The sequence below is a fragment of the Spea bombifrons genome, chromosome 13, assembly GCF_027358695.1.
Source record: "Spea bombifrons isolate aSpeBom1 chromosome 13, aSpeBom1.2.pri, whole genome shotgun sequence".
NCBI lineage: Eukaryota > Metazoa > Chordata > Amphibia > Anura > Pelobatidae > Spea > Spea bombifrons.
Window position 1 is genome coordinate 20,593,789 of NC_071099.1, and position 27,792 is coordinate 20,621,580.

General features: G+C 49.1%; 1 protein-coding gene across 1 annotated transcript; it reads left to right on the forward strand.

Moving 5' to 3' along the window:
• Window positions 1-880: 880 nt before the first annotated feature.
• Window positions 881-27,757, forward strand: HELZ (helicase with zinc finger). The gene is made up of 31 exons (XM_053453531.1): window positions 881-929; window positions 6,415-6,642; window positions 6,946-6,982; window positions 7,315-7,439; window positions 7,819-7,875; window positions 8,178-8,229; window positions 8,763-8,838; window positions 9,049-9,247; window positions 9,497-9,604; window positions 9,877-10,174; window positions 10,880-11,147; window positions 11,755-12,088; window positions 12,520-12,650; window positions 13,556-13,735; window positions 13,922-14,023; window positions 14,552-14,730; window positions 15,424-15,542; window positions 15,845-15,990; window positions 16,389-16,536; window positions 17,493-17,676; window positions 18,006-18,234; window positions 18,942-19,149; window positions 19,497-19,545; window positions 19,636-19,820; window positions 20,727-20,943; window positions 21,134-21,210; window positions 21,381-21,909; window positions 22,470-22,707; window positions 22,990-23,503; window positions 25,530-25,782; window positions 26,046-27,757. Exons 2-31 carry the CDS (start codon window positions 6,433-6,435, stop codon window positions 26,384-26,386), a joined length of 5,793 nt encoding a protein of 1,930 aa, XP_053309506.1. The 5' UTR covers window positions 881-929; window positions 6,415-6,432; the 3' UTR covers window positions 26,387-27,757.
• The last annotated feature ends 35 nt before the right edge of the window (window positions 27,758-27,792 follow it).

Below are 27,792 nucleotides of genomic sequence, written 5' to 3' on the forward strand. Positions count from 1 at the left end.
ACGCATCTTCTTCCTCTAAATCAGACGAGAGGGGAGAGAAGATGCGCAAAGTCTCGTATGGTTCAAGAAGCTCTTTCCACCATTTCCTGCGTGTCTCCTTCGTTCGCGCTGCGCTCTCGCCCTTCTCGGCAGGGGTGAGCCCTCTCTTCTCTTCTGTGTTCCCGCCATTCTTGGTTTAACGAGGTTTGTGTTCCCCCCTCACTATCAGTGTGTCCTCGCTGCTGTTTATGGTTTCAGGGAGTCTCTGTTCCTGGGGCCATCAAGCCCTTTGGGTTTCTCTCGCTCTACTTCTAATATTTGTGGTTCCATTGAACACCTGGTTTCTCACTGCGTTCCTGCGCTATCCCCTCTCTCCCCTGACCCTAGGCGGTGGGGAGACTCGCCCTCTCTTTTCTGGCCCCAGGCAGTCAGTGGGCTTGCGCTCTCTTCCCTGACCCTAGGCGGTGGGGAGACTCGCCCTCTCTTCTATGGCCCCAGGCAGTTAGTGGGCTCGCGCTCTCTTCCCTGACCATAGGCGGTGGGAAGACTCGCCCTCTCTTCTCTGGCCCCAGGCAGTCAGTGGGCTCGCGCTCTCTTCCCTGACCCTAGGCGGTGGGGAGACTTGCCCTCTCTTCTCTGGCCCAGGCAGTCAGTGGGCTTGCACTCTTTTTCCTGACTCTAGGCAGTCAGCGGGTTTGCCCTCTCTTCCCCAACCGTAGGCGGTCGACGGGATGGCCCTCACATAACTGACCCTAGGAGGCCACCCTGACCCTAGGCAGTGAATGAGCCCTCCCCACGCCCCATCCGTGAGTGGGCTCTCCCGCTCCCTCCCCCGTTCCCGGCAGTGAGTGGGCTCTCCCTCCTCCCCTCACAGGAACTCTCAGCCCTTTCCCGCCGTGCACCGCGGCCCCTGACAAGTCGATCCAAGATGGCGTAGAAAGTAATGACAGGTAAGTCCTGACTCCCCCCTCCCCGGAGCCGCTGGACCTTGAGGTACCACACGGTCCCCCGAAGAGCCCAGGGCCCCCGCACCCCGAGACTGTGCCGGTAGGGAAGGTCCGGGGAGGCCCGGACTGTGCAGCCCGACCGGCTGTTTACATTCCCGGCCTGGAGGTTTACTCCAGCCCCCGGCTGGGCTTTGTGCAGGCCTCGGGCAGGGGAGGCCTGAGAGTCCCGAGGAGCTGGACCTGGGGGCAGCCTGGGCGCTGCCTGTGAGGGGGACTGTGGCAGGGACCTGGCTTTATTAATTGGGGTGCAGAGGGGCTGCAGCTGCTAAATTGCGGGGGGGAGGGGGTATTTATTTTGGTGATATGGGGAGGGGGTTTCAGGGCTCTATGCATTGGGGACGTTGGGAGTGGGGGGGGGTCCTACTAGTCTTTGGGGTTGGGTTAGGGTTTTTCTCCCCTGCTGGCTGAGTGTACTGTGATTTGTAGTCGGAGTGCTGGAAGAACATGTGTAGGTTATTGGCCTGGCTTGTGTTCTGGCACCGAGTGACTGGACCCACTCAGTGCCGGTTCCGGTGTTCTGGTAAACGACCCGTTTCAGCATTATTTCAGTGAGTCGCAGTAAACGGGCCCGTTGGTTCGGCTCACCGATGCCAACCTCTGGCTGCTCCTCGCGCTCGGGCCGGCTCTCTGCTGATCGCGGTTCTGTTACTGGAGTCTGACCGGGGTCTGCGAACGCTTTCTTTTCCTGCGCATTCTGCGCCGTAGTATAATTATTAGGACAGTGACGGTGAGTCTGGGCCCTACGGCCCTGGGGGCGTCACGGAGGATGGGTCTCGCGGGTCTATAGATGCCGCTAACATATCGGTAAAGATGACTCTGTAGCGTGAATATGGCGCGGTTGTCGTTAGGATTATTATTATTCCTAATAGTTCGTGGAATGTTCTCTTTGGTGGCCGTGGGGCTAATGCTTCAGGATGAAGGGAGAAACGTTCACGCTCTGTTCTTGGCCACGCGTTTTCCCTCGCGTTTTCGCCCGCGTTCCTTTGTATTGATTTGCGATTACGGCGTGTTTTGCCTCGTTCTACAGACATACAGCTCGTGCGTAAACCGGTATAACTCTCGTTACTTTCATGCATAGCACCCATCAGGCCTGGTATATGAAAGGATTCTCGCCTGGTCCGACAGCCCTACTGGGGTTTATCACGACTGGCAAAAACACTTGGGGTAAACAGGGAAAATGGGGAACGGGCCGCAGGATAAAAACGATCAAGAAAGACTGAGGGATCTTAATATGTTCTGAGATGCGGGGAGAGGAGAGGAGAGAGAGGAGATGGGGAGAGAAGAGAGACTGGAAAGGGACATTGAAATATATAAAGGGATTTAGCAAAGGACAGGAGGGAAGAAAAGTTACAACAAGAGACCGGACTCTAACACTAGAGGGTCAGAGGCTGAGTTGGAATGGAAGGGAGTTTTACTTTACTGAGAGTGTGGTAAACATATGGAACAGCCTCCCAGCAGAGGTGGTAGAGGGTAATACAGTGAGGGTATTAAACATGCATGGGATAGACATACGGCTTCTGAATCTAAGACGAGACCAACGACTGATTAAGGTTTGAGTCTTTACAGCAGGAGGAACGGGCGACTAGACGGGGGCCGGAATGCCGACGGGTCCCGTGTTTCACACGCTTTGTATCTGCCCCGGTGTATCGTAACATCCCGCGTAATAACACCAGTTCTTTCTCACACGTGTCCTTCTGGCCTTTAGGGACACTTCTAGATGTTTGTGTTTCCATATAATACATTTTGTGTATTTCCTCAATGAAGAAGCAGGAAATTGGTTTCAAGGTGGCAGTTAACGCAAATACTTATTTATGAACCCGGAGCAGTGTTTGTGGCACCCATTGTTTGCCACGTGTCTGTTACCGTTTTGTGCAGATTTGTTTACTTTCACAGTGCATACGAAAGAGCATAATAAAACGGCAAAAATAGGAAAAACGGCGCTTTCATTTTTCACTTACCAGCAGTGAGTTTGTTGGCTGCGTCTACTGAGACGATGCATAGAGAGAGAATCTGTTATACGACCCGGAAGCTCGGTATATTCCATAGAAACCAACAAAATAAACATTTTTTATCCACGCAGCACTGATGGGGCTTCAACCGACTCGCCCTCCCCTAGGAAATTGGGGCTACCAGGCCTGTGTGAGAGCGTGACTGTATCTGTGATCTGCTACCAGGCCTGTCTGAGAGCGTGACTGTATCTGTGATCTGCTACCAGGCCTGTCTGAGAGCGTGACTGTATCGGTGATCTGCTACCAGCCCTGTGTGAGAGCACTACTGTATCTGTGATCTGCTACCAGGCCTGTCTGAGAGCGTGACTGTATCGGTGATCTGCTACCAGGCCTGTGTGAGAGCACTACTGTATCTGTGATCTGCTACCAGGCCTGTCTGAGAGCGTGACTGTATCTGTGATCTGCTACCAGGCCTGTGTGAGAGCGTGACTGTATCTGTGATCTGCTACAAGGCCTGTGTGAGAGCACAACTGAATCTGTGATCTGCTACCAGGCCTGTGTGAGAGCACAACTGTATCTGTGATCTGCTACAAGGCCTGTGTGAGAGCACAACTGAATCTGTGATCTGCTACCAGGCCTGTGTGAGAGCACAACTGTATCTGTGATCTGCTACCAGGCCGGTGTGAGAGCGTGACTGTATCTGTGATCTGCTACCAGGCCTGTCTGAGAGCGTGACTGTATCTGTGATCTGCTACCAGGCCTGTGTGAGAGCGTGACTGTATCTGTGATCTGCTACCAGGCCTGTGTGAGAGCACAACTGTATCTGTGATCTGCTACCAGGCCGGTGTGAGAGCGTGACTGTATCTGTGATCTGCTACCAGGCCTGTCTGAGAGCACGACTGTATCTGTGATCTGCTACCAGGCCTGTCTGAGAGCACGACTGTATCTGTGATCTGCTACCAGGCCTGTCTGAGAGCACTACTGTATCTGTGATCTGCTACCAGGCCTGTCTGAGAGCACGACTGTATCTGTGATCTGCTACCAGGCCGGTGTGAGAGCGCGACTGTATCTGTGATCTGCTACCAGGCCTGTATGAGAGCACAACTGTAGCTGTGATCTGCTACCAGGCCTGTCTGAGAGCGCGACTGTATCTGTGATCTGCTACCAGGCCTGTCTGAGAGCGCGACTGTATCTGTGATCTGCTACCAGGCCTGTCTGAGAGCACGACTGTATCTGTGATCTGCTACCAGGCCTGTCTGAGAGCGTGACTGTATCTGTGATCTGCTACCAGGCCTGTCTGAGAGCGTGACTGTATCTGTGATCTGCTACCAGGCCTGTGTGAGAGCGTGACTGTATCTGTGATCTGCTACCAGGCCTGTGTGAGAGCGCGACTGTATCTGTGATCTGCTACCAGGCCTGTCTGAGAGCGCGACTGTATCTGTGATCTGCTACCAGGCCTGTCTGAGAGCGTGACTGTATCTGTGATCTGCTACCAGGCCTGTCTGAGAGCACGACTGTATCTGTGATCTGCTACCAGGCCTGTCTGAGAGCGCGACTGTATCTGTGATCTGCTACCAGGCCTGTCTGAGAGCACGACTGTATCTGTGATCTGCTACCAGGCCTGTCTGAGAGCGTGACTGTATCTGTGATCTGCTACCAGGCCTGTCTGAGAGCGTGACTGTATCTGTGATCTGCTACCAGGCCTGTCTGAGAGCACTACTGTATCTCCTTCAGCTAAAAGAAACGCATATTAATGTTTTTAATACTAATATCACATGAAATTTTTTTTTAAAGTACTGCACTGTTTTGCCCATAATATAATATATTTTCAGGCAGCTGCATATTGGCCATTTGTATGAGTTCTCACTCTGTTGCCTGAGCTGGATCTACTAGACAAACAACCCGACTCCTTATCATACTGCCTGTGGGAAACAATAGACTGTCTCGGTCTTAATCACCCGGTCAGACACTGACTAAAGTTTATTGAGGAACTGACAGCATTGCCATAAAGCAAGTGCGGTGTCATAGCAGTGAAAGTCACCCAAAATATCACATGACTGACAACAATGGCGGCTCCAGATCTGCAGATAAAGGGAGATTATTGTGAAAAAAATCAGTTATATTACTGTATACAGCGGTGTGTGTGGGGGTTATATTACTGTATACAGCACTGGGGGTTATTACTGTATACAGCGCTGGGGGTTATATTACTGTATACAGCGGTGTGTGTGGGGGTTATATTACTGTATACAGCACTGGGGGTTATTACTGTATACAGCGCTGGGGCTTATGCTCATGGACAAAATTATGTTTTTTCCATGGGACTTTGCCTTAAATTTGCTTACATGGTACTTTTACATGCATTCTTCATTGGTGGGGCTCCTTTAAAAGCCTATGTACTGTATTGGCTTGAAGTGGAAATAAATGGTGCCCGTGTTACGTGTGTGTGTGCTCGCGTCTGTGTGTGCGTGCGTCTGTGCAGTAGTGTTAGTGTGAATGTACATAACTATAGTGCTAGAGTCCGTGTGTGTATGTATAGTGCCAAAGTCAGTGTATGTTGGATACTATGTTCATGTGGTGTTAGCATGTGGTGTGTGTGTAACAGTGTGGCACTAGTGAGTGTATGTCACCATATAGTGTTAATGTTTGTGTATTAGTGTACCGTGTTAGCGTATTTGACTGTAAGGTGTGAGCATATAAAGTGTGTGTGTAAGCGTATCAGTTACAATAAATGTAGCTATTTAATATTTATCACAAATGTATGAATTCTTTATTAAATTGATTTTCATTAATATTTAATGTATCAATCAATACTTTTTTTAATGACATATATTTTGTGAGATCATGTGATTATCATCGCAAATATTTATTATATATAATATATATATTATGTTAATGGGACTTATCATGGCCAGAGATATGAAAATAAAAACATGATGATGGAAACAAACCTTTTTTACATTTTTGGCTGTATTCTAGATCCCTGCTGAATTTGGGAGGTGGGTGAAGTACGAGATACGGAAGACAGTTACTCCGTCGGCACTCTACGCAGTGCTGTGTTAAATCTCTAAACTCGCCAAACGACTCTTCTGCCTTTGCTTGCGATTCTTGTAGCGTTTGCGGCTCGCGTTCGCATAATGACTTTTCCGTTCGCGTGCAGCTCCCGTGGAACGGAATAAACGCACCTGGCTACCCGGCTTCGCGCTCCTTTCTCCGGTCGGCCGTTTCTCGAGGTGTTATGGCCGGTATGATGTGTATCTGTATTGGGAGGTTTACGTTGAACGGATACCTGCTGTCAGGGCGGCACTTTGTTTCTTACCGACGCATTACATTTACTGCCTTTCGAGAAAATGTCACGTGGTTTTGAAACAAATCCGTATCCAGTCGGTTGCTGTTTATCATGTAACAACGTGTATGTTTGGCTGTGCTCCAGGGCATATCGCGCTCCAGGGGGTCATTAACGACTTGTCTCTTGCTAGGATTTCTGTCCCTAAGTCATGGCAGACAGAAGATTGGAGAATTTCTGTGAACAAGCATGTGAATCCCTCAGAAGACAAGAGTATGAATTGGCCGTGTCCCATTGTACAGAGGCACTCGTGTCCATCAGCCACTACAATGCCACCGCCCCACCGGAGGCCAGCCAAACGCACCTCAACCGCATCAAGATCGAGAGCCTTCTTTATAGAATTGCCTCTTTTCTGCAGCTTGTGAGTTCGTCTGTATTCTGCTGTAACGATGTGCGTCTTACTCTTTATAGAGCGCAAGGTTTTACCCCACGTAGAAAAGTCATTTGGGCTTCAAGCCCCTCCGCTTGATGGAGGAGAGCGTGGTCATCGGCAGAGCCGTATGGGATGTTGTGTTGGTTTAGTAGATGAAATGGTTTGATGGAAATGCTGGGAAGGCCTTGTTTGCCAAACCATGCAGAACCCAAGCAGCTAAATATCGCACCTCAGAACCTGCAAATGTACCATTTTGTATCTTTCTAAATATAATATTTTATTTTTTTGTAGAAGAATTATGACCAAGCGGATGACGATTGTAAGCTGGGTGAGTGAATCCCCCGATATATACCGTGAATATAGTTACTGCCAGACCTTCCCCGGGGGCTTCAGAAGCCTACTGGGAGACTGAAAGAGCATTAGTGTTTGCAGCAGGGGGTGCTTAATGTTCTGCATGCCCTACACATTTCATGGATATGTCCCTATATAACTGCATTTTTGTGTGACATCACAGCTAGGAGATGTTAAGTTGTTGCTGTTACTCCCCAGGTCAGGCTTTAGTAGTGATGACCTTTTGGCTATTTAGATGTTTCTGTGGAATTGAAGCGTCTCAAAGTGCTGCAACTGAGTTCTGACATTCCTTCTTCTTGGCTATTTCAGTTTTAGGGGCGAACCGGACCCGCCTGGATGGGTCAGTACATGCCGTGCTTTGCTGTATGCACCTGGAGGGCAAGTTGCAGACGTTACTGGGTCTCCTCTCCAAGTCCCTTGTCGGGGAACCACTGGTAAGATGTGCCCAAATGGCACGACAACCAGTGATCTTTGTAGATGTGGATTATTCCTACGCGAGAAGATCTCTCCTTTTAGGATATCCTCCCCGCTCCGTCCATCCCTAGAAACTCTAGCGTAACTCCCTAATCTCCCCCGCTGGTGTGAGGTGGATGGTAAGGAAGTACCTGACTTGGTCAGCTGTGTGAGGTCCATGCCATTAGATCCGCACTCTCTGGGCTGACCGAACTCTTGCACGATATTGGGCTTTATTAATCTGTCAGGCCGGTGGGATAGCCTGCCGTTTTCTTTTCTACAGCGTGTTAGTCTGTTTTTTTGTTGTGTCCCAGGCCTGTGCGATGCTCTGCATTCTCATTTTGTCTTTTTCTTTCTCAGAATGGGATGGTTACAAAGGATCTGACCAGATTAAAAACTCTCCTCGCTGAAATTGAGGTGAGTTGTGTCTTAAGTCTGTAAATCAAGGCCTGTGGCTCCTGGACCTGCAGGACCCCAGCCTGTGTCATTTTATTCAGTTGAGTAATCCCTGTATACCCTGTGTGGCGAACTTGTGGCAATGCAATTATTGTTGGCTTCAGGCAAACTTAGTTTGCTGCAATTATTGAATAAATGCTCGGAGTCTGTTTTTCATTGTGTTTTTGAATAATTTGGCGATCTGTGGTATGTAAGCGGAGGGCCAGGGGCTGTAACTGTCTTCCTTTCTGCTTTGTGAGCCGTTTTCTTGTTTGTGGTTGCAGGCAGCTAGTAATACTGTAAGGTCCGGTTACCACGCCGAGGATCTGGACGATGGTATGCTTTTGTTCCTACATCAATAATTCTTTACTTTAGTGGCTTTGCCAGAGAACGTGACTTGGATAGCCGTCCGGTCTGAGTCTTGGTCAGTAATGTAAGGTGCAAGTCTTGGCCTGTTTGGCATCTGATGGAGTCTTCTGCCGGGGTCCAGGCTTCACATGCAGGTGTTTGGGAGATCCGGAGAGTTCCCAGGGAATATGCGGAGTGGCTTAGAAGGCCGTGCAGAGAATGACTAGGAGCACGAGGGAATGGAGGGTGGCAGCTTGAGGGACATTTTAGAGAGGACGTTGAATAGTGGTAGAAAGTGGACCAACGGGGTTCTTGGAGAGAAATTGGAGGTTCAAATTAGACTTGTTGCTGGTTGTTAAAAAAAGACAAAATCTAGCTAGAAGGACTCCTCCTCCCCAAGAAAGATTGCAATTATATAACATTTCTGGCAAGTATACCGCAGTAAAGCAGTTGATGCGGTGTCGGGGGACGAGGTGGAAGTGTACATTGTGGAATACTGAACAGTTCCTGTTCACATGCAGGGTCCCATGACAGGTGGTGTTTTCGCCCCCCGCCTCGAGGAGTTACAAGCAGTGAGGAATACACTCTATGTAAAAGGTAATCGGCGGGTGGCCTGGGGTGTACGGGGTGTAGTTTTTCTTTTTTATATCTTTAGCTTATCACTATGCAACCTCAACCAGCAGATGGTCTGCGAATGTACATTTTACACATATAGTCATTTGGTGGTCGTGGGTGCCTGGGATGTCTGTTTGCTCCAGTAGAGTTTTCCAGCTTGAGATACGACTGGTCCTGTGTTTCTTCCTTCAGGTTCCTGGAGCAGGGGATCTGCCGGTATGGAGCCCAGTGCACATCTGCTCATTCCCAAGAAGAACTGGAAGAATGGCAGAAGAGATACGCATCCCGGCTGATCCGACTGAAGCAGCAGAAAGAGAGCACGCAGTTTTCAGGCAGCTACATGGAAACGCTGATCGAAAAATGGATGAATTCCTTGTCCCCAGAGAAAGTGGTAAAGATATTTGAGAAAGTGGCAGGTCATGCATTTCATGGGTTAAGTGGAAATAGAGCAGGGGTTGGAGTGATTCGGATGAATGGACCCCACTGGTTTTTGCGTTTGCCAGTAAAACAGAATTAGTCTTTCCGCCTGTGTGTTAAAGAAATGGACATTATGGTTGTGAGGATTGTGTCAGTACTGCAGTCTAGAGTGTCCGTGTTGCCCTCTGGCAGCAGGCACTTACTGTTTGGGTTTCTTTTGCAGCTCAGCGAATGTGTAGAAGGAGTGCGAGTGGAGTACAGTCCCGAGCTGTCGGTCACGGTTACCACCAAAAAATCCCATCAGATGTGGGCCTTCCTTCTCACCTGTAAGGTACGTACTGTCTGCTTCTGGGGAGCGACATATTTAATCTCAGTGTCCTCCTCTTCTAGCCCATCTTTATATTTATAGCCTTTTGGAGTCGCTTCCATGTTCACTTTCCACGACGCATCTCTGTTCAGATGGCTAGCACTTCCCACAGCTATTTACCGGTTGAGTCTGTGCTCGTTGTCCATGGACTGGGAATTTTTTAACGTTAAATGACAGAAGTGAAATAAAAGTAATTGTAACGTGTGCTGACTTGCCATATTTTACTTGTCCCCCAGCCTGCAAAGATCCTGCACCGCGTGGCGTTGCTGTACGACGCACACAGACCTCATTTCAGTATAGTTGCTATATCGGCTGGAGATGGAGCCACGCAAGTGTCGCTGGAAGTATCGGAAAGTTGTCAGGAATGGGTGGGAGAGAAGACGGTGCAGAACGGAATCGACCTTTGTGTGTACAAGGTGCTGATCGCATTTAACACAGAGATATTCGGAACCTTCCGACAAACTGTGGTGTTCGACTTTGGCGTGGAGCCGGTGTTGATGCAGAGAATAATGGTGGATGCTGCTTCAACTGAAGGTATGTGGAGATGCCCGGCGTGGTAAAACACATCCAACACCTCCCTGGGATACAGATCTTTGTAACCAACCATCTGCACCACCACCTTGACCGAACACCCACAACAGGCTTCTGTTATTTACAAGAGTTTCTCTCGCCTTTTGTGATTTTAATCTTTCAAAGTCACTTCGATTTTGTTCTCACTGTCTGCACCCGTGTGGGCACAGAGCTGCACCCGTGTGGGCACAGAGCTGCACCCGTGTGGTTTTGCCCTCTCTCCGATTTGGGAATTTTAAATGATTTTTTTTGCTGGTGGATAATTCCTTCACAAACCACGTGTTTGCAGTCATTTTCTTTGCCAAGTCTCGGGTTGTTTAGATGAAGTTCTGCTGTTCGGTCTCCCTCGGGGAATCAGGCCTTCTAGCCCGTGGTAGTAACTGATATAACTGCATAATTATATTTCATTGATGACAACTCACCTCTTTGATTTTACTGTTGGGCAGCGTATTGTATGAAGGAGGGTGTCTGTAGATTATTCTGGTGTGCTCTATTGGGCTGTATTGTCTGTCGCCATCAGGATTCTGGGTAATAACCGGCCTTGCATTAAGGGTAACAGTATAGATAGCTCCTGCCGGGGCAAATTTTCTTGTGTAGTGTTCCTAATTGATCTTTTTTTCAATATAGTGATTTGTGATTCTCTTGTGTTTTTGTCCCATTGCTGCACAGACCTTGAATACTTGATGCACGCTCGACAGCAGCTGCTAACGACTGCCAAGCGCTGGGACTCCATGTCTAAAACCATTGTAGAATTCGAACCTAATGAAACTACTGAATTGGAGAGGAGCCTTCTAAGCCGATACCAGATTCCCCTGTCTGCCGATCAGCTGTTTACGCAGTCTGTCCTGGATAAGTCTCTCACCAAGGGCAACTATCAATCCCGCTTACATGACCTGCTGTACATTGAGGAGATCGCACAGTATAAGGAAGTGAGCAAGTAAGTGTCCAGTGTGAATAGGATGTAATACGGTATATGGTGGAGTAATAGTCTGGCGTAGGGTATAATACGGTGACAGTCCTGTGTGTGTGTATATGTGAGTGTGTGTATATATATATATATATATATATATATATATATATATATATAATCTCCCACCTCACCCCACCCCACCTCACCTCCTGGGTATTTTGTTAAGGCCCTGGCACTTAATGCTGTGGTTATAACGCTCTTGCTCCCATTACCCTGATGTCTTGTAGTATTAATGGTGCTTTATGGAAAGTCAGCAAAAGTTGTCTGTCTGATTTCAGACTTGGCCACTGGAGGGCGCAATTGCAGCTTGTTTTAGAATTGTTTGGGAATTAGACTCTCGTGGGAGCCGGCAAGCTCTGCCTAACACAAAAATGCACTTTATCCTAAAAGATGCAAAACGCCCCCGTGATAAACAGCCATATTTCAGACTTTAACTCAACGGTTTGATTTTCAGAAAATCGTTTTTCTAATTAAAATACATTGGCTGATGTATGTTTTTTCCCAGAAGTTGTGTTAATTTGTACTGTGTGGGTAACGCACACAATGTAAACGTTTCCTATGTACTGTGTTTTAGATTCAACATCAAAGTACAGCTTCAGCTGGTGGCCAGCTTCATGCTGACCGGAGTATCTGCGGGAGCAAAGTATGCCCAGAACGGGCAACTCTTTGGGCGCTTTAAACTCACAGAGACGCTCTCTGAAGACACTTTGGCCGGGAGGCTGGTGATGACCAAAGTTAACGCTGTTTATTTATTGCCCGTCGCAAAAGAGAAATCAGCCCAGAGTCAGGGCACCAAAGAGAAGGTATACGAAGCGCTTATAGAAGAGAAAACAAAGGACTACATCTTCCTGAGAATATGTCGTGATTGCTGCGAGGAACTTCGGCTGCGTGCTGACCGTGAAATGCAGGTGTGTCGCAGGAGGGGGGGCCGAGCGGACACATACATCATACAGGACAATTTGGGAAAGGAGTGCATGGAGGCTGCGGGAGAATTCTCCTCCTCTCCCTGCGTTGTACCGGCTGCTGAGCATCTTGTGGCGGGGAATGGCCTGGGGGGAGACATTGTCGTAGGGGGTGCGATCCCAGTAAAACGGATGCGTCTATAATGATTTCCTCTGACTGCCTTATGGGATTCGCTTCTTACTTCTGCTAATCCCCACTAACCCTTCAGGAACTTTTTTGAGCATCTCTGACAACCGTAATCTGTACCCTTTATTAAAGGATCGGTCTGCTGTCTGATTAATAGTTACCATAACCAGTGAAAATGATTAAGCGCGATACGCTTCCCGGTGTGTTTACCGTGCGGTCCTTTGACCTCCTCATTTATGTCATTTTACAGGTGGAGCTTCAGTTCCAGCTGAACCGGCAGCCTTTGTGTGAAATGCACTACGCGCTGGACAGAATCAAAGACAACAATATCTTATTCCCAGACCTGAGCACGACGCCCCCCATCCCATGGAGCCCTAACAGGTACTGCGTCTGCCGCTTGCCCTGTGAGCTGGCACTCGAGGCTTTCAGCTGTTCCGAGCAGCTGGACGCTTGAATCAGTCGCCTCCATGCAGGGCAGTGTATAATCCATTCATTTCTTTAGGAAAAAGTTTGATTTGAATACAAAGTATCTCTCTGTTCACGTGTGGTAAGTTGCTGTATTTTATCCTGTAAGTCACATTTTATTTCAAATGATTCACTTTTTGAAGCATGGCACTTCGTTTTCTCTTAGAGTAAAATACATGAAATTCTACTCATACCCACCCAAAGTGCTTCTCTACTTTATTACACCACAGGGGCTTTTGTGTCCCAATACTTTTGGCCACATAGTGTATCCCGGTCTCCAAACGACTGTCAGGGAAGCGATCTGTTTCTGGCAGCGGCAGAAGATTTTTGGATGGAAGATCCGTCAGAGCAGCGCTTTGTTTGCAGAACCTTGATTGACTTTTCTCTCTTGTTAAACATCTTTGGCAAGATAACGCTGCTATCTCCACAATGGCCTGTGATAACATTAATGGCTTCAGCTCTTTTGATTGAGTCGTGTTTCAAACAGAACAAAGAGGACGGCGCTCCTGCCATCCTCCATTAAGATTGAGAAACATTGATATCGGCAAACAGTGTTTTCACATCAGTTCTGCAGCTTGTCAGGCGAATAAAGAGAAAAGGGGGTTGTTTTGTACAATGGAGCTAAAAATGTTTCACTTAAATGTTTCTTGAAATAGCAATTTATCTTGGACAGTAAAATCTTTGATTCACAGCTCCTCAAGTTACTGTGAGGATTGGGTGTTGCGTTTTATCATTTGGATGTCGTTGGAATAAATACGTCGCTGAACCTTATCAGTTAATTATTTTTATTAATATGGCCCTTTTTTATCTTTGAATCGCAGGCAATGGGATGAGCTTTTGGACCCACGGTTAAACGCAAAGCAGAAGGAAGCCATCCTGGCCATCACCACACCTCTCTCCATACAGCTGCCTCCTGTCCTCATCATTGGCCCTTATGGGACCGGGAAGACGTTCACTTTAGCTCAGGCCGTGAAGCACATCCTTAAACAACAAGACACCCGGTAAACCTTAACGGAAAGTAGAGCCTCCTCAGTTCACTAGACTCCGGGGAATTTGCGGGTCGGATTGTGTTGTTGTTGTCCATCCAGATTGTGATGCTCCCAGCAGCCTCCCGTCTGTTGCCTCTGGGTTTATGTCCTATCTGTGTATAAGAGTTCGCTTTGCTGACCTGTATTTTTCGCCGACAGGGTCCTCATCTGCACCCATTCCAACAGCGCCGCTGACCTCTACATAAAGGACTATTTACACCCCTATGTAGAAACGGGGAACCCCCAGGCCAGACCACTCAGGTACCCAAAGAAATGTCCCGACCGATTGTGTGCTCTGTGTGCGTCTCTGCATCCACGCGTAACAGAAATAAAGTAACCAGGTATCTCATGAAGCCTCTGCACCCCGATACACGGCGTTACTTCTGGACGATCGGGGCAAACCCCCAACATCCAAAATATTCACTTACAACACAATAAAACGGACGGCGAATTTAAACGCGTTTATGAGCTGTAAGAATGCGCGGGGACTTGTGTGCCGGGGGGTGTGGGGACTGCGTGTAACTCTGCTCCCTCGCTGCATGTGTGATTAATTCCCCGCTGGCTGGAAAATCTTGGGACTCTGATTGCAGAGACGCCAACCACGTTCTGTCCTTGTCTTCACCTCTTATTGCTGTATGAATGTCTTGAGTGGGCAGGTGCTTTCCCCCCTTTGATGGAGGTGTGTGTGTGTGTCTGTGTGTGTGTGTGTGTGTGTGTCTGTATGTATGTGTTTCCCATGTTTTCAGGTCTGCATTCCTCCTGTGATTTGGTTTCTGCGTGTGTCCTCAGGGTTTATTTCAGAAATCGCTGGGTGAAGACTGTCCATCCGGTGGTCCATCAGTACTGTCTGATCTCCAGCACACATGCCACCTTCCAGATGCCCCAGAAGGAGGACATATTGCGACATCGTGTTATAGTGGTTACCCTTAGCACTTCTCAGTATCTTTGTCAGCTGGACCTGGAGCCTGGTAAGATGCACCGCTTCGCTCTGTTACGGATCTCTGGCCTGTCCTTACCCTTTAAGCTCTGCATGGCGACGGCGTCTGCTCCCTGAACTCCTTGTGTCCATGCATGCGTTAAATCCACCGGCAGTCCCCAAAATCAGACGCGACGCGGCATCAATGTTCCGGAACCCTCTCTGGATAATTTTCAAAATAAATTGAACATTTTTGTCCATTGAGGGATTGGGTTAAATCAGCCCCGTTCTATACGTTTGTTTGTAACTTGTGATTGAAAAGCCCTGTATGGAAGGAAAAATCATGTTATTGATGTCTGGATCTCCCATCTGCGCTCGGTTTAGACCCCTTTATCGTCTGTCAGTATCGATGGCGTGCAGAATGCTGAATTGGTGTAATCGTGAGTTGCGTGGCCCCCTGGGGCCTGCGTGTAGAAGACGCGCGCTAAAAGCCCCGTGTATTGGTGTGCACAGTGTTTGCCATTGATCGTGCGTGAGTGATGTGCGAGGTTTGTTCATTTAAAGCTCATTATCCGGCCCGAGACGCCTCCTGGCGTTTAATGAAAGACTCAATCACTGTGTCTGTCGTGTTTTTGATCTTAGAGGTCGTGGAGGGGTTTGGACCAGTGCATTGTGGGTACATACGCCTCCTATGGAGGGGATCCGCTTTGTCTGTTTCAGGCCCCCGTGTGTCTTCTTTCCGCAGGTTTTTTTACTCACATCTTGCTGGATGAAGCTGCGCAGGCCATGGAGTGTGAGACCATCATGCCTCTCGCTCTGGCAAACAAGCACACCAGGGTGGTGCTGGCCGGAGACCACATGCAGGTACGGACCGCTTAAAGGGCTGCTGCCATGGGGAAAAACTTCTTCAGCAACTAATGAAATGTTCTGCAGCGTGGAGTAATGCACCCGCATGTCTCTTTTCTTGTCTCTTATCATGGCACAGCCAGCTCTGACCTCACTTTATTGTTTTGCTACCATATTTCCGCATACACAGAATAGCGTGTCCAGGAATATATCAGCGGACCACCTACCGACTGGACCCCAGCCTCCCAGTTAGTCCCTGGGTTAGTAGATAAGGAAACCCCGTGTGTTGCCCTGTTAACAGCAGCCTTTGTGTCTTCCAGCTCAGCCCCTTTGTATACAGTGAGTTTGCCAGAGAGCGAAACCTTCACGTGTCTCTGTTGGACCGGCTGTACGAGCATTACCCGGTGGACTTCCCGTGCCGGATTCTGCTGTGTGAAAACTATCGCTCCCACGAAGCAATCATCAAGTAGGTGTGAGATCGTGCGCCCCGTGTAACGGCTGCCCGCTGTCCTCCGCAGCCTTTTAGAGCCTCTAATGCGAGGTATTCTGCTGGGGCGAGGAGCAGGAAGGTTGGCAGCTTGTCTGGCGTGGAGGTTGGCGCCTGTTGGGGCTGTTGGTTACTCCTTAGATGTAGAACCATCCCTCTGGGGGCATTCACACCCGGTGTCATAAGTGGACGGGACTCGAAAGTGTTCTTTATCATACATCTGTAAACCATAAATCACCGGAGCGTAAAGTGTGTGACAGCTAAAAGTCTGTGAGCTTTAACGCTTGCTGATTGAACTATACATTGTAGGGGGCCGGATCGCTGTTTGAACTATACATTATGTGGAATAATGTTGCATCTTTCTTTTTTGCCCTTAGCTATACTTCTGAGTTGTTTTATGAAGGCAAGCTGATGGCTAGCGGGAAGCAGCCAGCCCACAAGGATTTCTACCCCCTGACATTTTTTACGGCGCGTGGCGAGGACGTTCAAGAGAAGAACAGCACCGCGTTTTACAACAATGCCGAGGTACTGGCTCATCTGTCACTTTACTAAGGGATCTCTGCAGCTGTGACAGTGATGAAGGGCATGTAATTAAATGTATTTGTTTTGCACACACAAACCTTTGTTTTACACCCAAAGGATCATTAATGACAGTGTAATTACTGTCACTCAGATAGCACCCCCCCCCCATGTTATCCTATCTCGTTCATACGGAGCCCGGAGGAGCCCTCCAAGGCTACGGTTATTTAGACTTCCTTTTTAGAGATATAGAGATATAGACCAACGGAGGCCTGACGCTTGACGTCCAAATAATAGTCCGCCATTCCCGCACCTCAGGGCCAGATGTCCTGCCTGCCCTTCATCCATCAGCTCCTTTAGAGGATAAGGCTGCGTCCGCAGAGCCATCTGGCGGGTTATATACGGTGCGTGCGGCTCTGGTTCTGTCTAACCATTCTCTCCATCATAGTGAGAGTTCATTCCGTTCCGTGTAATCGTTCTGAGGGTCTCTCCTGACATTTTCTGCATCATCAAACCAATGAGATTTGCGGTTTTATTGGCCGCAGGTTAAGGTATTGAATGCCGTTTGCAGGAATGACGTGCGGCCGGTGCGTGCCGAGCCCGGGAGAGACTGTATCTAACGCGTTTATTACCTCTGCTGCTGGCTTATAAACACGGGGATTTGGTAATGGAGACAAATTGCTTCCGCGGCACAAAGCTTCCCGATTATCAATGAGACTGCGATCGGGAACCGAGACTCGTCACTTTATAATGATGGAGTTTAACTTAAAGACATGAATCCTTAGACTGTCAAGAATACCTAAATGGGGGTCATCACCGTGAGCAACAGAGACTTATTATTTTCGATTATTTAAAGTGATCCGGTTGGTATTAATGTGGAGCTTTTTTTCCTTCTTAATCCGGAGCTGAATCTAAGAGCTATAAGAACCCGAGACACCCAACACACGCCTTTTATTTGTTAGGTGTTTGAAGTCGTGGAACGCGTGGAGGAGTTGAGGCGGAAGTGGCCCGTGGCGTGGGGCAAGCTGGATGACGGCAGTATCGGGGTGGTTACCCCATATGCTGATCAGGTGTTCAGGATTCGGGCTGAGCTGAGGAAGAAGCGTCTTTCGGAAGTCAGCGTGGAAAGAGTGTTAAATGTTCAGGGTAAGGGCAGCCGGTACCGGCACGGGTTACGGGCAGCCGGCGCTCGCATGCTCGGGACGAACTCTTCATATATGTGGGAAAAGCGGAGCGGGGGAGGGCGCAGGCTTTTCGTATAGAATAGCAGAATTTTCACTTGCGAGGGGCTGTGTTTTTATTGATTTCCCCGCCGCCTTGTCTGCTTGCCTGTTGCTTAGCCCTCTATTCTCTCCTAAGTGTGACCCCCTTTATTCTGCACGCCCCATTAGGTACGGTGCTTCCTTTTGGCGTGGGGTGAACCATGAATTGTTTCTTTGTTATGACAGTTTCTGGAATGTTCTCTCTCTTTCCAGGGAAACAGTTCCGGGTTCTGTTTCTCAGCACGGTGCGAACCCGGCACACATGCAAACATAAGCAAACCCCCATTAAAAGGAAGGAGCAGCTCCTGGAGGACTCGACGGAAGATCTGGACTACGGCTTCCTCTCCAACTACAAACTCCTTAACACGGCCATCACTCGGGCCCAGTCCCTGGTAGCCGTGGTTGGTGATCCAATCGCTCTGTGCTCTATTGGAAGATGCAGGTAGGAGATCTTCGCGGAAGTGCGGGGCGAGAGTGGGCTTAGAGAATCCCTGCGATAATAACGTCTCATTATCCTCCCTGTGATGCTGCTAGGGAGCATCAGATCTCTGCCGAATCGCTTCAACTCCGTTGACCTCGGCAATCCCTCCACCAGGCGTTTTATGCGTTTTATTAATTTTGCACGAGCCGCGGCTATCCCTCATTGTTTGGTAATTCGTCAATTGGCTTTAAACCAAACAGAACGGGTAGAGCGAGGGATAAGCGAGGAGCCCGTGCCAGAATATTTAGTTGCTGATATAGCACATTCAGACTTGTGTTTGGGAAGGAGGCCCATGCAACGCCCCTGGGCCACTCGGCCCCCTGCCACCAGGCTACGTGTTTTAGAAGTACTCGGTGAGACCCTCATTAGCCGATATTAAAGAATTAGTCTTTCGCAGATGCTTTTTGTTTATGTTCTTTTAAATAATGCAAATAACACTTAATGCGTAATTACATTGCTGGCGGCTGTAATATGGAATAGAAATAAAATGGATTTTCTTTTTTAATGAACGGGCAAACACGCACGGCCAATTTTAATCATAACGGGGGGCTCGGCAAGCGCGGCCCCCCCAGCCAAGCTGTACCTCCCTCCGGCCAAAACGCAAGGCAACCTTATCTACAAAAGTATAACCCCTAAAATTCGTTGATATTTTGGACTTTTAATTGCAGGAAGTTTTGGGAGCAATTCATCACAATTTGCCATGAGAATAAAAGCCTTCATGGGATCACGTTTGAACAGATCAAATCTCAGCTGGAGGCCTTGGAGTTAAAGAAAACATATGTGCTTAACCCATTAGCTCCCGAGTTTATTCCCCGAGCATTGAGACAGCAGCACTCGGGGAGCGGCTCCAAGCAGCAGCAGTCGTCTCCTCCAAAGGTGAGGCTCCGAATCTGTGGCCCCTGTGCCACAGCAGTATGTGGAGTGCGGTGTGGCCCCTGTGCCAGAGCAGTATGTGGAGTGCGGTGTGGCCCCTGTGCCAGAGCAGTATGTGGAGTGCGGTGTGGCCCCTGTGCCACAGCACTACTCAGAGTGCGGTGTGGCCCCTGTGCCAGAGCAGTATGTGGAGTGCGGTGTGGCCCCTGTGCCAGAGCAGTATGTGGAGTGTGGTGTGGCCCCTGTGCCAATCGGTACCTAGTTTTTATATAGAACAATTCAGCCATTGTAAAATGAAAGAAAATGCATGTTTCTTATTGAAAGGTATTTTTAATGATGTTTCTCTCTAGGGGAAGGGTCATCACAATCAGTCCGACCACTTCCAAGGGGATGGCCTAGGTAAGACACCTGGTCCCATGCCGCACACGCGTGGCTTTGTTAATGCCGGTGATGTCCGTCCTTCTCACGCGTCTGTTTTATTGCTTGCAGTCCAGCCCAACCCGTCTGTTCTCATCGGTAACCCTATCCGGGCTTACACCCCACCCCTGGGGCCACACACCAACCTGGGCAAATCGCCGAGCCCTGTGCAGAGGATAGACCCCCACACCGGCACCAGCATCCTCTACGTACCAGCCGTCTACGGGGGCAACATGGTCATGTCTGTGCCTTTACCTGTGAGTACGCGAATCAGGTCTGCTCTCCCGCTGACTGACGTGGTCGGCTGGTGGCCTTTGTGCACAGCTCTCTGCCAACCAGAATCTGCCGGCAGATCAGACTGCCTTTGTCTTTAGCGTTAATAAGCAGCGGCGCGGTAAATGTGTGCTGCAGGGTGCACCGAGTGTTGGTCCTTTCCGGCCGATTTTCTGCGCTCCCGGTGAGGAGTGGAGACAATACTTGCAGTTTTTAGCACTTTGTGATGTTTCTGGAGCAACATGCGCATCTTTGGGGACCAGAGAAGCGATCGCCTCATAGCCGGCACCGCCGAACGTTGGAAACGACCAAAGCTTTTCGTGCACAACGTTTAAAAAATGATCTCGCTTTTGTTTGAAACGCTTCCTCCCGTCTTGTGATTCTCATTGGCTTGGATTCGCAGCGTTTAGCTGATATTAGCGGCTGTTTGTTCCGTGGCTTAGATGTGATTAATAGAGCAAAAAATGCATAAGAACACAATTGCATTATATACACCTCAGCAGAACGCTGAGCAGGAGATGTCCGAGTCGGCCCCTGTGAGCTGCACAATAACGCTTCCGATTAGAACGGAACTGGCAGAGGTTTTTATCTTCGCAAGTTACCTTTTGTCATGTTCTCCTCCATTCCATATTCCAAAATGCCCCCCATTCCCAACCGGAGCGTCCTCGGTGCTTAGTCTTTAGTCAAAGTTTATACCTTTTATTTGGCCAACGTAGAAAAAGATGAGATAAGCTCTTGGGACCTCAGAGGGCTCTTCTCGGGATGGAATTTCCATTTTCTCTTGGGTTGTGATGTCCATTTCCCAGTAGCCAGCGGGCGCTGACCGGGCAGTCCATGTTTCTCATCCTCGAGGGTCTGTTATAAAGGTTTCGTGACTTATTGATTTTTAGGTGCCGTGGCCAGGCTACCAGAGTAGGTTTTCAGTGGATCCACGTCTCATGACCCACCCGGCTATGGCGTACAACATGAACCTCCTGCAGGCGCATGGCCGCGGATCTCCCATCCCTTTCGGGCTCGGGCATCACTCTCCTGTTAACGTGGGCCAGCAGCAGACCCAGCCACCTACCCCGCTGTCCGACAAGGAGCCGCACGAACAAAGCAGGAACGGTGGGTGTTGGCGCGTTGTCTCTGCTTCCGGGTCTGACCCGGTGCAGGCATGAAATGTGTGGCTGCGGATTGCTAAGCAGCGGGATATCACGCGCGAGTTTGTGCTGCTTTAGAAAGCGAGGGCGTGAAATGCGGTTATTGCCCTCGGGAACCGCTTTCTTCTCACACTCATCTCCTGCTAATGTTTCAGGTAAAAGTGAACACAATCCCGCCGCAGATCTGAATAAGCTTCGGACGCCGGAGAAGAAACCTGCGGAGTGTAAACAGGTGACGGCGCGTTGTTCTCTGCTGGGCTACACCATGCTCTGCTAACCAGAAGCGGCCACCAGCCCTCATTGATGTGAAGTTAGAGCCGTTCAGCGTCGTCGTCCCTGAAGTCCCCAGAGCTGATCTGTCCCTTTCCGTTTAACATCATGTGTCGCTTTACTTTTTCGTAGGTGGATTTGGACCCAAACGCACAGACCAGAAGCCCAGAATCCCGAGCTAATGCTGGTTTTCTCAATCCCAAATTTCACCGGAAAGATAATCCAAACCAGAGACATCTGAACATCCACCTCACTCCTCCGCAACCCCAGTACCCCGTGCCGAACCGTCACTACCAACACCTGTCCCAGTTACAAAGGCCGCCGTATGCTTTGCAGCAGCAGAACCATTTGTCTGAACTGCAAAATCAAATACCTCCTCAGCAAGGGCAGGTGGTCCCGCAGCCGCCCCCAGCCTCCCAGCTCTCCCCAGCCTTCCAGCCCAGTCCAAACCACTCCTTCTTCAACAGCCCCATTCCTCACCGGCCTCATTCCCCCAGCACAGAAGGCATGATTCCCGAGCCCCCACCGCCCCCACCGCCTATGCTTCAAGAGGTTAACAACCCGCTTCGGTCTGTTGCCCAACACAACCCTTTATTGTCCTCGCATATGAACAATTTCATTGAAGACGGCCCTCAAATGATTGGTGCTGGGGAGACGTTGGGTGAGTGCAATGCATGTTCGTACCGCTTTAACTTGTAATCCGTGTCACAGGGCGCGTCACGCCACTCGTGTCACGCCACTCGTGTCATTCTTGGGCCTGTGTTCACCGTTACTTTTGCTGTCCTGTCTGTAATTGAGATGTCGGGTAATGCGTTGCAGCGCGGGTTGCAGGTTATTGTAAGCGCTGAACTCTATGCCAGAGCCGCATGCGCGGGGTGCGATGCAGGGTGGCAGAGGCCGGGTATCAATCGTAATCACAAAGCTTTTTACCAGTAGAATATAGCCTCGAACTTTCCAAAAGGCTAAGACCCTGACAAATCCGTACCGGTTCTTCAGACGAGGCTTACAGCTCGGTGGCACTAAAGCATAAGGGCTAAATGTTACCCCCCCAATCCCCCCGCAGGGATAAAAAGCCTCTGTTTTGGAGCTTTGAAGGGTCTTACATTTCAGCTCCACAAGAAAAGGGGATGCCTGATTAGAGGACATGAGCCGGTCACGCGCATGCCTTATGCTGGCCATTGCGGTGTTAGTATCAGTCTGTGTGTCTGTCCGCACCCGCAGATCGCTTACATGGCAACATAGCCCTGGAAACCTTACGGCAGCAGCAGACGAGGCTACAACAGTGGAACGAACACAACACCTTCCTCAGCCACGGCAACATCCCCTTCCCTCACCATCCTCATCCTCACCTGCAGCATCTCCCCCAACAAGCAATGGGAATCCCCCCGCAGCCGTTACTCCGGCCCAGCTGGAGGCTCCCCAACAATCCCGAGGAGGAGTCCGAGGCAGCCTATTCCAGGTAGGAAGCTCCTTCTGGTCACGTTGTGTCCGTCAGCAGGAGCTCTTCGGAGCAGCTCTGGCCGGGGATGGCGGTCAGCGCCTTCACCTAGTTAAGGTTGCTGTAGGAGAGATTTACATTTTGTTGGCCAATAGGCCGGTCGCTGAAATATTTCTCTTCGTTAAAATCTCCTCTTGGCGTCCGTTAATGGCTTCTGTCCCTGTGTTCCCAGTACAGAACGAAGTGTTACTGCACTGAGTAATGGTCCAGGTTTTCTTCATACCCCTCTCGCTCCAATCTCAGGTTCCAGGAGTTTTTACGTGAAATTTCCCAGCACGATCACAGTGAGAACAGGGAGCTCTCGGAAATGCCTCCTCCGCAGTCAAGACTGTTACAGTATCGGCAGGTCCAAAACAGAAGCCCACCAGCACTGGCGTCTCCTTCCTCCAACCACAGCGCTCACTTCCCAAACTTCAGCGAGAACAGCCGAGACATGGAGATGAGCGGCAACCCAGCGTTTCCCCAGCATGTAGCCCAAATGTACAATGCCCCTTACCCTATGCCCTCCGGACACCTGACTCCACCACCCCTCAAATACCTGCAGCACGACGGATCATGGACATACGCTAACTTACAGCAAAATCCCATAATGGGCCAAGGTTTTCACTACGGGATGACCCCTCTTCAGCACAGACCGCCACCGAACGCCGCGTTCATACACCAACTGCAAAACCATCAGCAGGTCGCCGGTCAGGAAGCATTTCAACCTCCCTCATCGAGAGCAGTGTCCACCTCTTCACTCCACGGCTTAGAAGAGGTAAAGGGCCGCAGGTCTGGGGGGCTGGGGACAGCCTGTTCTGGAGCTTCAGAAGGGCTTTCTGTGTCATTTTGTCTGATCCAGCATTTCTGTGTCTTATGCGATAAAAGGGGTGCTCTGAATACGGGGTCCACTGTGACGGGGGCTCTGTTTGACTGTACCCCTCTGTGTGTGATAGGGGGGGCTCTGTGTGACTGTACCCCTCTGTGTGTGACAGGGGGGCTCTGTGTGACTGTACCCCTCTGTGTGTGACAGGGGGGCTCTGTGTGTGATAGGGGGGCTCTGTGTGTGACTGTACCCCTCTGTGTGTGATAGGGGGGCTCTGTGTGTGACTGTAGCCCTCTGTGTGTGACGGGGGCTCTGTGTGACTGTAGCCCTCTGTGTGTGACGGGGGCTCTGTGTGACTGTACCCCTCTGTGTGTGACAGGGGGGCTCTGTGTGACTGTACCCCTCTGTGTGTGACAGGGGGGCTCTGTGTGACTGTACCCCTCTGTGTGTGACAGGGGGGCTCTGTGTGACTGTACCCCTCTGTGTGTGACAGGGGGGCTCTGTGTGACTGTACCCCTCTGTGTGTGACACGGGGGCTCTGTGTGACTGTACCCCTCTGTGTGTGACGGGGGCTCTGTGTGACTGTAGCCCTCTGTGTGTGACGGGGGCTCTGTGTGACTGTAGCCCTCTGTGTGTGACAGGGGGGCTCTGTGTGACTGTACCCCTCTGGGTGTGACGGGGGCTCTGTGTGACTGTACCCCTCTGTGTGTGACGGGGGCTCTGTGTGACTGTAGCCCTCTGTGTGTGACAGGGGGGCTCTGTGTGACTGTACCCCTCTGTAACGGGCTGTGTGTGACTGTACCCCTCTGTGTGTGTGTGTGTGTGTGACGGGGGCTCTGTGACTGTTGCCCTCTGTGTGTGACAGGGGGGCTCTGTGTGACTGTTGCCCTCTGTGTGTGACAGGGGGGCTCTGTGTGACTGTACCCCTCTGTGTGTGTGTGTGACGGGGGCTCTGTGACTGTACCCCTCTGTGTGTGTGTGACGGGGGGCTCTGTGTGTGGGCTCTGTGTGTGACTGTACCCCTCTGTGTGTGTGTGACGGGGGACTCTGTGTGTGTGTGACGGGGGGCTCTGTGTGTGACTGTAGCCCTCGCCGTGTGCGAGAGCTTCTAATTTCTTGCACTCTGCACGTGTAAAGTGAATAATGTTTCGGGGTGCAGGGTGCCATCCACCTCAAACTGAATTAAAGACGTGATTGAGATCGGTGGAACTTTATCGTAAGGTGTGAATAACACCAAAACTTGCGAAAACCTTCCGTTTGCGAGAAGCGGCCGAGCTCCGCGTGTATAATTTATTGTAATGATTTCATTGTTAAATTAGCAGATTTTAAGCAAATGCAGAATCTGTGAGCCAGCGACAGCCGCCCGCCACATGCGTCTCTGGGTTGTTCCGTGCCCCCGTTTACAGGCCTTCCTGCACCTGCAGGGGGTAGCATGGGGCGATAGGGTACAGTAACGTCCGCAACGAGAAAGCAAGAGGAGACTGCCCAGGATTGGGGAGGAAAAAGGCAGGGGAGGTCATTATGACCGAGTAATTCTAAACATGGATAGTGAAACAGGACGGGCTTTCACACGTGTGCGGATGAGCAGTGTAGGGTCCGGTAGCCTCCTCTGTGTGGCCTGGGGTATGTCTCATGGCCACCAGTCCCTTCTCCTGTCACATGATAAACGTATGGAGTATGTGAGCAGTCACGCTCCTCGCTAATCTCTGGGCGTGGGCTGCGTGTCTTCATCGGTCGGCGTTATTAAGTATAGATATGAACGAGCAGATCTCCGTTCTGAGGATTTTTTTCAGACGGGACAGTAACTGCTAACAGTAGTAACAGTCCTTCGTCGTGTCACCCCATGTAGAAATGTTTCTTTTCCGGTTAGAAAGGCAAATTGCTGGTATTGGCTATTTTTGGTTGGGTGTGGGACACGCATGAGCCACGTCTTCATACACATGCGATTACAATCGTTAAACTGATTCTTTTTCCCCAGTATGAACCTCGAGGGCCCGGCAGGCCGCTGTACCAAAGAAGAATCTCTGCTAGTTCTGCACACGTCGGTCCGGAAGCGTTAGCCGCTTGTCAAGAAAACCTCGGTCAATGTAAAGAAGCTCTAGAACACAGTGGCCAGGCCTCGTTCAGCTATCTGTCCCCCGAGTTATGGGTCAACGCGGCATCGTCCGTCTCCTACCAGAACATTCCGTGCAATGGATCCAGCAGACCTCTGCCACCCAGGGACACGTTAGGTGAGACAAAAAGGGACAAGCCCTGGGCTAGGGTAAGAGGAGACGGGTCAGAGTTTGTCAGGGACCCCCAGCAGCGCATGGTTTCTCTTCAGAGAATGTCTCTTCAGGTTGGCCCCTGAAGACCGTAGGTTGAGTCCATTGTGCTCATATCCGGACACTGAAAAGTTATCTTAACCCAAGTGCGCATGAAACCGCTTGCTCTCCACGCTGCCTCGCTTAATATTGCTCTTTTCTCTTTCTGTGTTTGTTTGTTTTTTGTGCAGTCGCTCCACCAAAAATGGCAAAACCTCCCGACGATCTTTTGAAGGCAGAAAACCTGCAGCTGGCGAGTTCCTTCAACTACAACGTCCTGCAGCACCTCGGCCAGTTCCCTCCTCTAATGCCCAACAAACAGATTGTAGAGCCCAGCGGGGCGGCCGCTGTGCAGCAGAGCACTGGCGGGAGCAAGCCCACCATGTCTTACGCGAGCGCCCTGCGGGCCCCCCCCAAGCCGAAACCCCCTCCTGAGCAGACAAAGAAGAATAGCGACCCCTTGTCTTTGTTTCAGGAACTTAGCTTAGGCAGTTCGTCAGGTAGCAACGGCTTTTATTCCTATTTTAAATAAATGCTCTCCTTTTTCGGTTTTGTTTTTATAATGCAACTTTTTGGTTTTTGTTTTGTAGAAACGCCCTGTTTTAAGCTTTGGGTAATGAGTAAAATTAGGCTCGTCTGTACTCTTTCAGCTATTTTATTTCTCCCTTTTCCGTGTGTCTGAAAAGGTACGTGCGAATGTATGCATCGTGTGCATTAAAATACATTCACACGTATACGTCTGGATACACATGAAGGCGTTTGTATACAGATAGCACCATAATAAGGGGCGACGACGTGTATTTACGTCGCGTGAATATACTTTCGCACCAACCGTTAAAAGCTTTGCTGCTAAATTTGCAACTAGTTAGAAAAATTCAAAAACAAAAAAATAATTTTGCTAATTTTAATGTGGGTCTGACTTTTGACGGCTTTTATGTAGAACATTTTTTAAAGTGTCATACATGTTGCGTTACAGTTAGCAGCCTCGTTAAAAACTGGGCTATAATATAAAAAAAAAAAAAAAATATATAAACAAACTTTTGTCAAAATTGTATTTAAAAAGGAAAAAAAAAATTGTAATTAGCCTTTAGGTTTATTCAGTTAACTTTGGGATCTCCGCTGGGTTTCTATACCAGAAATAGCCAGGCAATGTAAATTATTTTATTTTTTCTGCTTCCAAAATTTCTTTCCTTTTTTTAATTTTTTTTTTTTTTTTAATAAAGGTGCAGCAACTTCTAAATATTTTTGTTTTATCAGTTTTATTCAGTGGGGGCGAGCTGCCGTTATTTTATGTTTGAAACTATTTAATTTAGCGAACGATCTCTTTCTTGTATAGGATGGGAGGAACCATTTATATCACGGGGGGGGTTCGGGAGGCCTCTATCGGTTTTAACGCCCCTCTGGATTTTACAAATCCACTTGTCGTGAGATTAATCATATTGTCCCCCTCATTAAAAGTTTCTGAACCCTAAATAAGAAAAAGATGAGAAAAAAATCAGAATTGTGTGCTTTGTATGAAATATGTAATTTTTTTTTTTTTTTTTTCATTTTGCTATATTTCTTTCTTTCCTTTGATGCATGTGATGGGAATCTTGGTAACTTTGTAACAAAGAACAAGAAATAGAATTATGTGGAATTACGTTTTGGGGTCAGGCTATTTTTGTCTTTTTTTTTATTTTTAATTATTTTTTTCATAGAATAATAATCATTATCCCTGAAAAAAAATGTAATGTGCAAAGCTGATCAGAAAGCGATACATTTCAGAAGGTAAAGAGTTAAAGCTGGGTATGTTACCCTCCCTGTGGCAATATATAAGCTTACAATACTGCTTTATATACAGAATCATGTGTCCTCCTTTTAAATGTGCAAAAACAAAGCAAAATTAACAAAAAAAATATATAAATATATTTAAATATATATAAAAAAAAATAAAACAAT